The 16435-nt window shown below is 45.9% G+C and overlaps 1 protein-coding gene across 2 annotated transcripts in view; it reads left to right on the forward strand.

The window, feature by feature from the left end:
• Positions 1-10840, forward strand: part of Rcan2 (regulator of calcineurin 2) — a 272526-nt gene extending 261686 nt beyond the window's left edge. For both annotated transcript variants that reach the window (XM_045157466.1, XM_004653041.2), the window contains one exon: positions 8482-10840. In XM_045157466.1, the coding sequence (XP_045013401.1) occupies positions 8482-8639 (158 nt within the window). In that variant the 3' untranslated portion in view covers positions 8640-10840. The remainder of the gene's footprint in view (positions 1-8481) is intronic.
• Positions 10841-16435: the final 5595 nt, after the last annotated feature.

Consider the following 16435-nt stretch of genomic DNA (forward strand, 5'->3'; position numbering starts at 1 on the left):
ATATTTTTTTAAAAAATTCCCGAATTCCTCCCCATCAAAAAAAACGCCATAGTAAAGCAATTTGGCTACAGTTTCTTCTCAACACGCATGGTTTCCCTGGATGGAAAAATATATCTCACTAATGTGCCTCCAAGGAAGAAACGTCTCTTTGAGGCTCTGATTCAGAGGTGGGAAAGGTTCCGTTTTAAATATAGATGAGCACCTATATTTTTGGCACGTGTGGGATGGATATTCCATCAGCCTCGGTGTTCTTACTCGACAGTTGCTATATTCCATCAACAGGCAGGAAAGGCGCAGGCAGCTCCCCTGTGACCCCTGCATTCAGCACGGCCTCTCTCAGTCCCTCAGGGGACACAGATCTGAGATCCTCAGACACATGCCATTCGGTTTCCATTTTCCTTCCAAGAATTTTTCCTCAGGGGAGGAAAGTTGTTAAAGGGACTTTTCTTCTCAGCGTGTATTCCATAACATGCCTTCAATCTTTACGGAGTAGCAATATGAATTCCTTCCTCGTCTCTTTTCACAAGTCAAGTGAGCACATTGTAGCTAAATAAATAAATAAATAAATAAATAAATAAATAAATAAATAAATAAAATTGAAAAGGCACCTCAAGAAATGGAAAAGATGAACAATAGATGTTACCATCCCAAAATAAATACCTTAAAATAGGATCACTGTGGTATTTACCCTTTACTGTTTTCTCAGAGTTGTGTGTGTGTGCAAATTTGTGCATGCCCATAGCTAATGCATACTTAGGACCTTTATATCAGGAAGGGAGATTATAATCTATTCCAAACCCATGAGTACTTTCTTTGCCATCAGATTTTATTTATTTAATTATTAAAAGGAAATGAAGGGCTGGAGAGATGGCTTAGCAGTTAAGCACTTGCCAGTGAAGCCTAAGGACCCTGGTTCGAGGCTCAATTCCCCAGGACCCATGTTAGCCAGATATACAAGGGGGCGCAAGCGTCTGGAGTTCGTTTGGAGTGGCTGGAGGCCGTGGCACACCCATTCTGTCTCTTTCTCTCCCTCTTTCTCTGTCACCTCAAATAAATAAAAGTAAACTTTTTTAAAATATTTTATTTATTTATTTGAGAGTGACAGACATAGAGAGAAAGACAGATAGAGGGAGAGAGAGAGAGAATAGGTGCGCCAGGGCTTCCAGCCTCTGCAAACGAACTCCAGACGCGTGCGCCCCCTTGTGCATCTGGCTAACGTGGGACCTGGGGAACCGAGCCTCGAACCGGGGTCCTTAGGCTTCACAGGCAAGCGCTTAACCGCTAAGCCATCTCTCCAGCCCAAAAGTGAACATTTTTTTAAAAGGAAATGAAAATAGCCAGGTATGGTGGCATGTTTATAGTCCCTGTGCTGAGGTGGCAGAGACAGGCAGAGCCTCAGGATTCTGTCGCCAGCTAGTCCAGCTTATTTAGTGACGCCCAGGCCAGTGCGGGACCATATCTCAAAATAAAGGTAGATGGAGCCTGAAGAATGCACCCAAAGGTGCACGTGTGCGTGAGTGTGCGCGCACACACATCTGCACAAAATAAAGTGTTCTTAGCACTTCCTTTGATGAACTACCATCCATTTTTTAAAATTTATTGTGGAACAATTGACAACAGCTTTTCTTCCCCAATTTTGTTCAGCTTCAACCGAGAGTTACATAAGTAGAAATATGAGATCTTTTTTTCTAAAGTGCCAAATTTGTTTCTGATTCAAGCCTAAGATTAGAATGTTGCTAAGTGGGGCCTTGGCCAGGGTTACCTTCTACTGAAATCCAGCGCCACACACACGCACTCCACATGTCACTGAGCTGAAAAACATGTCAGGCTGGGGACTACAAGTCTTTTTGGAGGCAGGGAGGGCCTCAAAAACCAAAGACAGGAGAAGGGGAGCTAAGTGTTTCCAGTTCTGTTCCCCAAAGTCATCCATTAAGTATCTTTCCTAGTCTACTGAAGAAGAGTAAGAGAGGAGAAAGGGAAGGAGGGGGAGGGATGGGGGGGAACTCAAGTGCCATGCGGGTGGAGAGCCCTGAGCATGAGGAAGACACAGTGGGAATGATAGAATGAGCTGAAGGAATTGTTGATTGGCTAGAATGAGCTAAGGGCCTTGTTGATTGGCTAGAATGAAATAAAGGAATTGTTGATTGGCTAGAATGAGCTGAAGGCATTGTTGATTGGCTAGAATGAGCTAAGGGCCTTGTTGATTGGCTAGAATGAAATGAAGGAATTGTTGATTGGCTAGAGTGAGGCATCAGCGGCTGCAGCAGCAGCATCACCATCACCATTTGACCTGAAGGACTTCATGAGCTTCAATTGTAGTGCATTTACAAGACTTATCAGGGCGGGGTAAAGACCAAATGCCAGCCTATTACCCAGAAACAAGTTAAGGGCCAGGAGCTTGTCTTCTCTCCTCTTGCAGTGGTCTCTGCCTGCCTCAGGAGATTCTCAACAGCTCAATGCCCTTTGTAAATCAGCCTCACATTCCCGGAGCACCGTCCTGTGCTCCAGTAGCAGCAACAGCTGACTTTAGATACCGACTTCAGTAGCGTAGAACATACACTGTCACTGGATGAGATAATCAGGAATAATGCAAAAGCCGATCTAGATTTTTGTTTTGCTTCATTTTGTTTTTCAAGGTAGGTTCTCACTCTAGCCCAGGCCGACCTGGAATTTACTCTGTCTACTCAGGGTGGCCTCAAACTCATGGCAGTTCTCCTACCCCTGCCTCCCAAGTGCTGGGATTAAAGGCGTGCGCCGCCACACCCGATTTAAAAACTGATCTACTTAAGCATTATCAGTGAGTGGTCAAACTATCTCAGAAAAGGAAAACCAGAGGTCTCATTAAAACAGAAACTTGGGGACTGGGGAGATTGCTTAGTGGTTAATGTGTTTGCCTGCAAAGCCTAAGGACCCAGGTTCAATTCCCCAGAACCCATGTAAGCCAGGTATACAAGGTGGCGCATGAATCTGGAGTATGTTTACAGTGGCTGGAGGCCACTACAAACAAACAAAACCCCAGCAGCTTGTGCTCTCTTGTCTCATGGAAATAGAGCTAAGAAAATGCATAAGAACAGAGGACAAAGGAGAGAAACTTAGTAGTGACTAGTCAGAAAAGGAAAAGCTGTGACTGGGGGAGAAAGAACGGGTCCATGTTGAGGCCAAGGTCATGTGGTGCCCAAGTGCTCAGTTAACTGGCCTCTGCCTGTCACGGGCCTCCTACTGTTCTTTATAGCACTGACTTCCGGTAGTCACAAGCCCTTTGTAGCTGCTTCGTTATTTACTGTTATGTGACTACCTCGTGTTAGAAACGGAGGATCACTTGGGCAGCCATGACCAAAAATCATACCACCCTAAACAGTTATATCATGGATCTTGAGAGATCCTTCTAAAGTAGTTGCCATTTATTTCTTTATTTCATAGTAAGTGTCCCAGAGATGCAAGAGTCATTCTCATTGTATTGGTAGTGGTCAGAAACGGGCATATTATTTGATCTGAGTGTCGCCTTCTATGTGACAAGGTGATGTCTCCACCTGTCGTTTAAGGAAGCCTACTCTTGCCAGAAATATTATTCGGTGCCTGCGGTAAGGAAAGCACCCAGAAACCCTGTGTGTGACAGGAGGTGGGTCCAGAAAGGGTCATGGCTTGGCAGTTGCTGGGAGGGAATTACAGGCAGAAATGCTTCAAAGCACTTCATTAAGGCTTTGAAGACGGACCATCAGCAGACGGCAAATCCAGCACTGACTGGGTCTAAGGATTTGCACCTAGAAGGCTGAACTTGGAGGAGAAACACGATAGTGGGAGAAAACAGGTTGCCAGGGCAATAACATAATCCTGTGTTAGATCCTTGAGTCTGGAAGGAAGGAATGCAAGACTGACGGAGATGTTATACATCAGGTGTGAGGCCAAGCTGGCAATGTGTTCCTCCTACAGTGGTATCAGTATTCGAGAAAGAATCTTCCAGGACATCATTAGATGCTGAGAAGCCAAAGCGCCCTTAGAGTAGTTAGACTGCTGTATTTCAAAGCCTGCGGGGCAGGCACTGACCATATCTATCCCTTACCCCGACATGTGAGAAGGACTGGTCCCCAAAACACTGAAGTCTCAGAAGGCTTTCTTCTTCTTTTCATCACACAAGTGTTCTTAGTAAGCCTTAAGAACTTCAGCAAGGGCTGGAAGACACAGCTCAGTGAGGATGGTCTTGCCGTGCCTATAACTTAACTTTCTTGATGCTATGGACAACTACCTTACCACCTAAGGAAGGAAAGGACTTAATTTGGATTACAGTTTCAAGTGGAAGTTTCCCGACAGGGAAGGCACGGTGATAAGAGCAAGAAACTGGCAGGAAACACAAGACAAGAAGCGGTGGGGCCAGGCTACAGAAAGGGGGGCCCCCGGTGGCTCACTTCCTCCTAAAGGTTCCATATAACCTTCCCAAACAGCGCCACCAACTGAGAACTGTGCACTCAAACACATGCGCTGGTGGGAAGTATTTTCTGCTCAAATCACGTTACTGTGCAAGCAAGAGGGCCCGATTTTGATCTCTAGAACTCACATAAGAATGCTGCGTGGGGCTGGAGGGATGGCTCAGTGGTTAAAGTGCTTGCCTGCAAAGCCTAACGACTCGGGTTTGATTTCCCCAGTACCTCAGCATAAAGCCAGGTGCACAAAGTGGTGCATAAACTTGAAGTCTGTTTGCAGTGGTTAGAGGTTCTGACACAACCCATTCTCTCTGTCTCTTTTCTCTCTGTCTCTCTCTGCTTGCAAATAAATGAATAAAAATATTTTTAAGAAGGGGCTGGAGAGATGGCTTAGCCAGATCCCACGTAAGCCAGACGCACAAAGGTGAGGCAAGTGCAAGGTCGCACATGCCCATTGGTTGACACAAGCAGCTGGAATTCAATTGCAGTGACTAAGGCCCTGGCACACAAATTATCCCTCTCTCCTCCTTTCTCTCTTGTTCTCTCTAAAATTAAAAAAAAAAAAAACTTAAATTTTAAATTTTTTGTTGTTTATTTTTATGTATTTATTTTAGAGCGACTGACAGAGAGAGAGAGAGAGAGAGAGAGAGAGAGAGAGAATGGGCACACCAGGGCCTCCAGCCAGTGCAAACAAACTCCAGACGCATGCGCTTCCCTGTGCATCTGGCTTACATAGGTCCTGGGAAATCAAGCCTCGAACCGGGGTCCTCAAGCTTCACAGACAAGCGTTTAACCACTAAGCCATCTTGCCAGCCCTAAAAATATTTTAAAAGAATGCTGGGTGTGGTGGTGAGTGCTTGTGATTCCAGCATCGAGGAGACAGGAGAATCACTGAACTAGTTGGCCAGCTTGTCTAGCCTAACTGATGAAGTCCAGACTGATGAGAGAGCACCCCCCCACACACACATACATAATGGTAGAAGGTAGTCCTGAGGAATTGTATCAAGTGTGTCCTACACACAGACACACACACACACATGCACACACCCGTGTGTGCACACACATACCTACACACAAATTAAAATAATCTGGACAACTCTCCTTTAATACCATCTCCCTACCCTCACCCATCTGCAGTATGTGGATTATTACACGCTCCATAATCACACTGGTTATGGTAGAAAATGCAATAGGGGACCTACTTTGGGCCCAGCGGTCAAAGACAGCGTGATGGAGGCTGCCGGTGACACTTGGACTGACAGCCACCACCATATTTCTGCAAGATCGCTCGGTGTCCCACACACTGCAAAACACGTCCCTCTGTCTCCCAAAGAATGCAGCCTCCAGGCGATGCAGTCCAAGCCCCACACCCGCATGAATAGGGCCCTTGTCACCAACCGGCCTCCACCCACCAGGAAGAGATCATACAGAACTTTGGCATCGGTTTGACACAGTGCCCAGAGAGTTCTGAAGGCCTCAAAGAGAGATTAACTCTTCCCTGTGTGTGAGACTCGCTTTCATTTGTTCCATGGAGGTGAATGTGAAACACTGACCAGCACATTTCTGATACCTTTTTGGTTCTGGCCTCCTTTTTATGCACAGGGGACAGACAAATATAATGTACACAAAGAAATAAGCACATGACTGGTGAGCCCTTTCCTTGTCCCATAAAAGAAATGCTGGTCTGCATGTACTGTTCTCACTGCACTGTGGCAGGACCTGACCCCACCCTGGCTGGATAAGGCCTGGCAGATTCCTTGTCCCCAGCTAAGCCCAGTTGCTGCCTTTGCATGGTGACAGCATTGACGTCAGCCCTCGTGCTGGTGGAATTAACTGAAGCCCAAAGGGAAAAAGAGGCCACAAAAAAAAAGAAAAGAAAAGAAAAGAAAAGAAAAGAAAAGAAATTCAATCCAGCAAGACCAGAGCCATTTCTTTTTGTCTGTTGGCTTTCGAAAGCTGTTAGGCTTTGCTGGATTTTGATAGTAAGAAAGTTTCCAGAAATAGAACAATGACATGTCAGCATTAATGAGATCATGGCAATAAGACGTCTCTACTACTGGGCAATCTGACCTTATCACTTAACAGAGAGTTCTTTACACCATGCACACACAGGCCTAACCCAGAGTTGGCCTCACTGCTCTTCTGTGCCCCATTCGAGTTCCCTCCCCATCCACTCAGAGAGGAACTCAACATCTCCTGAAGTTGTGAACAGTTTGCAAAGATGCGGCACCTTTAAGGAATATTCTTTATCCTGTTCAGGGCCAACGCAAGATTTAAAAAGCCAGCTTTGCTCTGTGTGTTTTATTGTGATTTAGAGAAAGGGAGAGCGATGAAGGGAAGGAAGGAAGGAAGGAAGGAAGGAAGGAAGGAAGGAAGGAAGGAAGGAAGGAAGGAAGGAAGGAAGGAAAGAAGGAAGGAGGAGATGAAGGAAGAAAGGAGAAGGAGAAAGGGAGGGAGGAGATGTAGAAAGAAAGGAAGGGAAGGGGGAAGGGAGGAAGGGAAGGATAGTCAGGCGTGGTGGAACATGCAAATAGACAAGACGACCACAAGTTAAAGGCCAGCCTGTATTACTGAGACTTCGTCTCAGAACAAACAAGCAAGAGTAGCTTCTTGTCAGCTAATGAGAAGGCAGGGTGTTGGTGGGTGCTGGGCCACACCTCTGCTGTCACCGCCCATCAGGCTTAGATTTTACAACCTCCATGCTCACTCTGCTATGTCAGACTCCATGCTGTGGCTCTCAGCCCCCCCACACACACACACCTTGAGGCTGACACCCACGCCTGCTGCATCTGTGTGCGCCCACTCAGCAGAGCCGTGGACAGAGCCACGGAGGCTCCTGGTGGAGCCTTAAAATATGTTTCTCCAAATGTGAGAATTCAAAAGAAGTCCTCTCTGGGGCTGGAGAGGTGGCTTAGCTGTTAAGGCACTTGCCTGTGAAGCCTGAGAACCCATGTTTGAATTTCCAAGTCCCACGTAGCCACAGACACACAGCAACGCAAACATGCAATGTCACACATGGGCACAAGGGCGTGCGCAAATCTGGAGTTTGTTTGCAGTGGCTGAAGGCCCTGGTGTATCCATTCTCTCTCTCTTAAAAATAAATAATAAAATAGTAAAAAAAAAAAAAAAATCACAAGAAAAGGAGAAGGGGTCCTCTCTGCTAAAACAAGGACCTCCTCAATGTCTCAGAAGTCACTTCTTCCTACGCCTCATTTGAGGTTGTCTTTCATTCCAAAAGGCATGTTGAAATGCCAAGAGGTCCTGAAGGCAAAGCAAGTTCAGAGCCCTGGATGCTGATGGACTTCTAGGGATTTGCTGTATTTCATGCAAACACATGAGCAACCTAAAGACCAAGGACCAAGGGTGAGGGGGTGCTGGTGGCTGGCAGTGCCAAAACGGTCCACAACACTGTAAAAATGCTCTCCTCACACACCCTCCAGGGCTCAGGGAACATTGTGGAAGAGGGGGGCTGAAAGAATGTAAGAACCACAGGGTGGGAAGGTAGGCTGTGAGGAGGTCTTCCCGTGGCGGTTTGAATAAGGTGTCCCCCATAAACTCATGTGTTCTGAATGCTAGGTCCCCAGCTGGTGGCAATTTGGGATTTGTGGCCTTGCTGGAGGAGGTGTGTTACCGGGGACAGGCTCAGGGGTGTCATAACTAGCTTCCCCTAGTCAGTGTTGAGCTCACTGCTGAGCTAGGGTGTTCCACCCACTGTGGCAGAGGTGATGTCCAGCCTCTGCTTGTTTTCCCCCTTGGGTCTGTAAGCCAAAATAAACGCGTTACCGCCCCCCCCCCCCCCATCCACTGCCTTTGGCCCGGTGCTTTATCCTAGCAGTGAGAAGGTAACTCCATCACGTCCCCCCGGGAGTGGCTAGGGTGTACCCTCAGTGGAATCAGGACGGAGAGAGAGAAAGGATAGAAGAGAATAATCAGATGACACCATATTTTCAAGTCCCCAATAAATATTATTGAAAAAAAAAAAAAACGCTCTCCTCCGTCCTGAAGGAAACCTAGGCAGAGAATGTGTTCGGGAACCCTCACTGCCGTGTCTGCTGCCTTTCAGGAGAGAAGTACGAGGTCCACGCGGGGACCGAGTCCACCCCGAGCGTCGTTGTGCACGTGTGCGACAGCGACATAGAAGAGGAGGATCCAAAGTCTTCCCCAAAGCCAAAAATCATCCAGACCCGGCGCCCCGGCCTGCCGCCCTCCATGTCCAACTGAGCTTTCCTGTCTCATCTCCGTGATCATCTCCGTCTCCTCTTTATCACACTTTCCCCTCCCCCAGCCCCTGTTGTTTGTCAAAAAAAAAAAATTAATTAATTAATTAATTGCCTTTAAATCCCTGGGTGTTTGGTTGTTTGAGATTCCTTCCTTGTAATCAAGCCTCTCAGACAAAAGGGCTAGGAAAAGGTGATCTGTCTCCTGATCATATCATACCCATCAACGAACGATCCATTATTTAGAAGGTTCTAGAAAAAAAAAATAGTAGTATTTTCTTATGAAGCAATCGTTGATCCAAGCCGAGGCATCAGTAACAAATAGCACTTGTGTTCTTCGTGAGCTGTCTCAGTCCTGATGGATACGTGTTTGTTTGTTTGTTTGCTTTTTGTTTAGTTTGCTTTGACCTGGCCACCTCAACAGGACCATAAGTCAACCTGACTGTGACTGCATGAGATATCCCTATCCGGTCTCACTCAGTCCTCCGCATCCCGACATTCCCAGGACATGCATGATCACCAGCATTTCTTTTCATGATTTGAGGGTATGGTTTCACCTCATGGCATCCAGCCAGGTCCTCTGCACCAGAGCCATGATGAGGTTCACTGTTCTTGGCGTTACCACCATTTTGAGACAATACTTCACAGCTCTGTTAAAATTCCTGGAGGCAAAAACTGAGCTTGCTGCCCCCCCCCCCGCCCCAGAAATATTCCTCAATAGATTTTTGAACACCACTACGTGTAGAACTTTCCAGTGTCTCTGGAGAGGCTTGTCCAGGCTGATGGAGACCGATTTCAGACAAACCTATTTATTATAAAAGTCTTGTGGATCTGAATGATTTCTTTTTCCTCTTTGTATATTTGTACAAATGTTTCAGCTGTGCTTTTAAAATCTGGATTTTTTTTTTTTTTTTTTTTTTTTTAGTGATTGTTCAACCGTTAGCTGCTTTAACAGGATAACATATGCACTGCTTAGGAATGAATTCATATACTGATATAATCTGATCATATTACATGCTTCCGTGGGTGATACTGTATTATGACAGGGTGCAGAAATGTATCATGCCAATGTATAAGCGATGAGCCAACATCTTTGCTATCAAGACCACCTGTTCTTAAAGATACATCAGCTCTAGACAATTTGAAGGAAGCTAAAAAACTCCAGAGAGCAGGCGCGGCTGAGCACCCTGAAATGCAAAAGGATGCACGTGAGGCGGCCCTACTCACCCAGCGCCCCCGTGCTCACAAAAGGTTATCTGTTTTCGTTCCGTGTGTGACTTTTGTATTTCTCTAGCCCGAAGTGCATTACAGAAAGTACACCTGTATAGAACCGTTTCCTTCTGCTGTTTGCGCCAGGCCCCATCTGACTCCTGTAGGTTCACGAATCACCTTAGAAGCAACTACAATTTACCATGGAGTGGGGAAGTACTTTCGTTACCACACACACAGACAGTAACACAGCCAACTCGCTGAAGGATACTGTGGGATTTTTTTTTTTTTTTTTTTGACGAAGGTGTATGTTGGTTTCATCAGAAACTTCAAACATAGACTGATCACTCAGAAATTAAAGTCCGTTCTACTGTGAATATAGCAATATAGTACTGGACACGGTCCAGTTGAAACTGAGGAGAGCATTGCTTTGTAAAGTCTTGAGTTTCCATAGAGGGGAAAAAAAATAACCATGAAGACTCCTTTCAAAAATAAGTTCTGGGGAGTGTATGATAAGCAAATGCATTGACTTTCCTTTGCTGTGGAGATTTTGGGGTTTGCATTGACCAATGAAAGGTTACAGACTTAGCAGTGGAGAGATGCTGCCCTCTAGTGGACGAATCGCGTTCGGTTCCGCTTGCAGATGGGCACCGCAGCGGCACCGGGCTAAATTTTTTGTTTTTAATCCACACTGAATTTTCTGAATACAGGTTCTGGAAAATAATAATAATAATAATGATAAAATATAGATGAGAGGAAACATTGGAAAAATGATTTGGAGTGTTTCCAAGCAGTCGTTGCAGACATTTTCAATAATGTAGTAAAAGCTGAGATGAATACGCTGTAGTTGTTAAAACCTGAGTGGTGCGGATGGTCCAGTCTTAGTGAACTGCATCGTGATGTGTCAGGATTGCCCTGTTTAACATCAGATCTCTCTCTCTCTCTCTCTCTCTCTCTCTCTCTCTCGGTTGAGAGTGTGGGGGAGGGGTGCAACGACAGAAGACCTGTGCGGGGTGGGGTTGGGGGGCAGTATGAAATGGGGAAGGCTCCTGGAGTGCTTCAGTGGGGTCTCCCTGCACTGTGAAAGGCAGGGGTGCCTCAGCTTTTCCATGACGCACATTATGCAAACCTCTTTAGTACTCTTTTAAGTTTGAAAAGTTTTCAAATGGAGGGCGAGGGGGAGATTTCCACCAACTGAATCATTTGTGCACGTGTATAGCTCAAAGAGCTTAGACTCCAAATATATCTGCTGAATGATCTATCTGTGTGCTGGTGTCTCTGTTACCCACCGAGTCGCGTGCATGCTCCTGAGGGAGCATCGTGGAGTTCAGTTCAGCCTGTGGTCTTTCTGAGAAGCTGCTAATGCGCGGGGTCAACCTGTCGGGGTTCTTCCTGGAGCTTAGGAAAGCTCATTTAACAGCTGTGTCATGAAGGGTGTGGGATTGGAGCAAGGGGCAGGGAGGGGGTGGACTCTGGTCAGGGGAGCTGGGAAAGCTACATTTTACTGTCATGTTTCAGTCATAGTGATTCCAGAATCCATTTCAAATGTGCTAAGAACCTGTTAACACCTCCCCAGTAGAGCCTTTAAAAATGCCAGCAGAAGCAAGTCAAAACGAGAAACGCTCATCACGCAAGCACAGAAAGCATTACCGTCATCCAAACGAGTGCCACCTTACCTTCAGGTAGGGTTTCTGCTTATGATACAATAGGGGAATGAAAAACATGAAACCTCCAACTGAGAGAAAAGTGTTCACATACACGTACTAAATAACTCATAGCCAAGATGGAAACACCGTAAGAAAGAAAGCAGCCAGGCATGTGGCGCACGCCTTTAATCCCAGCACTTGGGAGGCAGAGGTCGGAGGATCGTTGTGAGTTCGAGGCCACCCTGAGACTACAAAAAAAAAACAACAAAAAAAAACTAGCAGACAAATATTTCTTTTAATTTTTTTTTTAATTTATTTGCAAGCAAAGAGATAGAGGCCTCTAGCTGTCACTATGAACAAACTTCAAAATTATTGTGCCACTTTGTGTTTCTGACTTACATGGATACTGGGGAAATGAACCTGGGTCCTTAGACTTTGCAGGCAAGCACCTTAACCACTGACCCATCTCTCCAGCCCCAAATCTTTCTGTGTTAACACATGCATGTGTGTGTGCACACAGGGATCATGCAGGTGGAGGTCGGAGGACAACCTTGGGTGCTGCTCCTCAGGAATATTTCCACCTGTCTTTTTTTTTTTTTTTTCGAGGTAGGGTCTCACTCTAGCTCAGGCTGACCTGGAATTCCTACCTCTGACTCCCAAGTGCTGGGATTAAAGGCATGTGCCACCACGCACAGCTTCTCACCTGTTTTTGTTTGTTTGTTTGTTTGGTTTCCTTTTCTTTTTTTTTCTTTTCTTTTCTTTTCTTTTCTTTTCTTTTCTTTTCTTTTCTTTTCTTTTCTTTTCTTTTCTTTTCTTTTCTTTTCTTTTCTTTTCTTTTTGAGACAGAATCTCTTTGTCCTGCAATTCTTCAATTAGGCTACAATGATTGGCCAGCAAATCCCAAAATCCTCCTGTCTCTGTCTCCCCAGACTAGGATTATAAACGTGCATAATCATGCATGGAATTTATACATGAGTTCTGGGATCAAGCTCAAGTCCTCAGGCTTGCAAAACAGAGCTACCTCTCCAGCCCTGATTCTTTATTTTTAATGGTTAATATACTTTCAACAATAGTGGACATATACAGTTAATTCACATTATGGCCACATGCCTGAAATACCCAGATGACCCATAACCTTAAAAGAGGCTAAACATCTTGTTGGACAAGAACAAGCCTCGTCACGATATGCACACTGCACCTGCCAGAGTGGCTACAGTGAAATGTGGGCAGAGATTATGGCTGATAAGGAGCCAGAGGAGGGGTATGTTCAGACATGACTGGTAGAATGTAAACTGGCACTGCCCCCTTAAAACACTTGGGCAGTATACACTTGGCACATGCATGCACTTGCCTATCTGGAGTTCTGCTACCTTGGAGCACCAAACCCAGCAGACACAGAGGAGCCCTCACATCTACCAAAATGCATGTGCAGGGCTGGAGAGATGGTTCCGTGAGTAGGAGTATTTCCTGTTCAAGCACGTGGGCTTGAGATGGCCAGAATTCAAACCTCCAGATCCCACTTAAAACAGCTGGGCATGGGCTGGAGAGATGGCTCAGTGATGAAGGCACTTGTTTGCAAAGCCTGACAACCTGGATTCCATTCCGCAATACCCACATAGAGCTGGATGCACGAAGTGGCACATGCATCTGGCATTCCTTTGTAGTGGCTTGGGTCCCTGGTGCACCCGTTCTCTCTGTTTCCCCCACCCTGTGTCTGCTTGCTAATGAACAAAAATGTTTTTTTTAATAAAACATCTGGGAAGCTGGGCATGGTGGTGCACGCCTTTAATCCCAGCACTTGGGAGGCAGAGGTAGGAGGATCACCGTGATGTTGAGGCCACCCTGAGACTACAGAGTGAATTCCAGGTCAGCCTGGACCAGAGTGAGACCCTACCTTGAAAAACCAAAACGAACAAACAAACAAACATGTGGGAGGACCACAAGCTTTGGTAATCTGAGTCCTGTAGAGACCTAAGAATCTTTGGAACCCCATGAGCCCCAGAGTAAGTAAAAGGAGCCTGAGGCTCGAACCAAGAGAGGAGCATTGGATATTCCATTCCTGCTGCTGGAGGTCAACAACCCTCACTGCAAGCAAGTGTGTGGGGGTGCTGCAGAAGCACATGCGTGTTCATACACCGTACATACTCATACCACACACACAAGCCAAAAACGATGCACGTACAATAGTGTCCCTAGCAGAGGCAACTGTATACAACCCAAAGGTCCTTCAGCTGTGGCGTGCATAAATGAACATGAGGGACTCACTACAAGGCAACAGAAAATGCAAATGATCAATGCATATAGCAATGTAACTACATCTCGCAGTTAAACTTTTGAGCAAAACAAATATACACAATAGAATACATAATGTATAATTCCAGCTAGGGAGTTATAAACTATATTACGGCTGGAGAGATTGCTCGATGGTTAAGGCATTTTGTCTGCAAAGCTAAACAACCCAGGTTTGATTCTCCCATGCCCTCGTAAAGTCAGATACACAAAGTGGGGCATGCATCTGGATTTGGTTTGCACTGGCTGGAGGCCCTGGCATGCCCATTCTCTTCTCTGTCTATCTCTCTTGTCTTTCTCTCTCTCTCTCTCTCTCTCCTTGCAAATAAGTAAATTTTATAAGATAAAAGACCCAGGTGTGGTGGCACATACATTTAATCCCAGCACTCAGGAGAGTGAAGTCAGAGGATCGCTGTGAGTTCAAGACCACCCTGAGACTACACAATGAATTCCAGGTCAGCATGGGCTAGAGCTTGAAAAAAAAAAAAAAAGAGAGAAATATATAATAGGATTTATACTTTTTGAGGGTGTATTCACTTAACAAGAAATACAAAGGTGGGCTGGAGAGATGGCTTAGCGGTTAAGCGCTTGCCTGTGAAGCCTAAGGACCCCGGTTCGAGGCTCGGTTCCCCTGGTCCCACATTAGCCAGATGCACAAGGGGGCGCACGTGTCTGGAGTTCGTTTGCAGAGGCTGGAAGTCCTGGCGCGCCCATTCTCTCTCTCTCCCTCTATCTGTCTTTCTCTCTGTGTCTGTCGCTCTCAAATAAATAAATAAATAATTTTTTTATAAAAAGAAATACAAGGGTGCCTTAGCTATTAGTCTTGTAGACTTAGTGGGATTCAGAGCATGGTGGGAAAAGGATCTGTGGGGATGGATGTCTGCAAGGGGGTTACTAGATAAGGTTATTTGCTGTGGGAAAGCCACCTGTCCTAACTTGGAGCAACACCAGTCATGGGCTGGGGCTCGGGACTAAAGAAAACTCAGAAAGGGGCCTGAGCACCAGGCAGCACTCTTCGCTCTCTGTGTCCTGACTTGGGACACGGTGTGGCCAGCTGCTTCGGGCTTCCGCTGCCAAGCCATCCCCAGCGTGATGGACTTGACATAGCTTTGAACTGTAAGCTGAGATAAACCATCCCTTCCCTAAGTTGCTTTTGAAGCAGTGATAAACTAATGCAGGTGATGTAGGTTATATGTCTATAGGTAAAATCAATTCAATGCTTAACTGATAGGCTACAGAACATTCCAGCTTAATCAAAACAAAACTGTCATGAGAATGGGCCCATTTGTTGCAAAAGGATGATTGGAATGTCCTTATACCAAAAACGTGCCTTGGCTATCTTATGTATGTAAGCTACCTCTGTATTTACAAACCCCTCCATTAACATCTTAAAAAAGTACATTTTTTATGATAGAAAGTATATGTTGCTGGGCATACTCATGTGTCCCTGAAATACCAACCCTGTAGGGAGCGGGGACTGGAGGGCCATTAGGACTCACTTGTCAGTCAGTCGGATGGAGACAAACAGCAGCTCTGGTTTCCACGAGAGACTATGTCTCAAAGCAACGGATGGATGAGCCACAGAGGAGGACACCCGTCATTCTGTGGCCCTTACACACAGGCACGCATCCGCATGCACACACGTGTACAAAAATACACTACATGGCACACTCACACATATATACCACACATACTTCATGCACACACCAAAAGAAAAAAAGAAAAAGAAAAAAAATGCACTGAGAGGAGCTGGAGAGATGGCTTAGCAGTTGAGGCACTTGCCTGTAAAGCCTAATGACCTGGGTTCAACTCCCTGGTACCCACATCAAGCCAGATGCACAAAGTGGTGCATGCGCCCAGAGTTCATTTGCAACAGCTAGAGGTCCTGGAACACACATTCCTTCTCTCTCTCTCTCTCTCTCTCTCTCTCTCTCTCTCTCTCACTGCTTTAAATAAATAAATGGAAAAAAGCACAGGACTTATGTATTGGGTGAGAAGCTCTTTCCAAAGGGATACATATTCCATAGGTCTGACATTTAGTTTCAGTGGTGATCATCAGGGAGCAGAGTCCCCTGTGGGAAAGAGACAAGAAATATACATGCAAGCCAGCGCACACTCCCAAATTCCACCAGAGAAGTCCAGTGAAGAAACGCAAGAGCTCACGCGAAAACAAAGAGTCAAAGCTGAGAAGAGCAACAGCTCAGGGGAAACCAGCCATGGCAGTTCACTGTGGGGAGCAGGGGGAAGGCCTGTGATCAGGGAAAGGCTGTTTGGGCTGAAAGAGCCTCGAAAGCTGGAGGGATGGTTTAGCAGTTGAGGTGCTTGCCTGCAAAGCCTAAAGATCCAGGTTCAATTCCCCAAGATGCACATAAGCCAGATGCACAAGGTGGCGCATGTGTCTGGAGTTCATTTGCAGTGGCTGGAGGCCCCGACATAACCATTCTTTCTCTCTCTCCCTATCTATATGTCTCTCTCTTCTTCTCTCTGAATAAAAAGAAAAGAAAAGAAAAGAAAGAAAGAAAGAAAGAAAGAAAGAAAGGAAGGAAGGAAGGAAGGAAGGAAGGAAGGAAGGAAGAAAGAGAGAGAGAGAGAGTGGGAGAGGGAGGGAGGGAAGGAGGGAGGGAGAGAGAGAGAGAGAGAGAGAGTGAAGAGCCTC

Source organism: Jaculus jaculus, chromosome 8, assembly GCF_020740685.1.
Source record: "Jaculus jaculus isolate mJacJac1 chromosome 8, mJacJac1.mat.Y.cur, whole genome shotgun sequence".
In the NCBI taxonomy this organism is placed as follows: Eukaryota; Metazoa; Chordata; class Mammalia; order Rodentia; family Dipodidae; genus Jaculus; species Jaculus jaculus.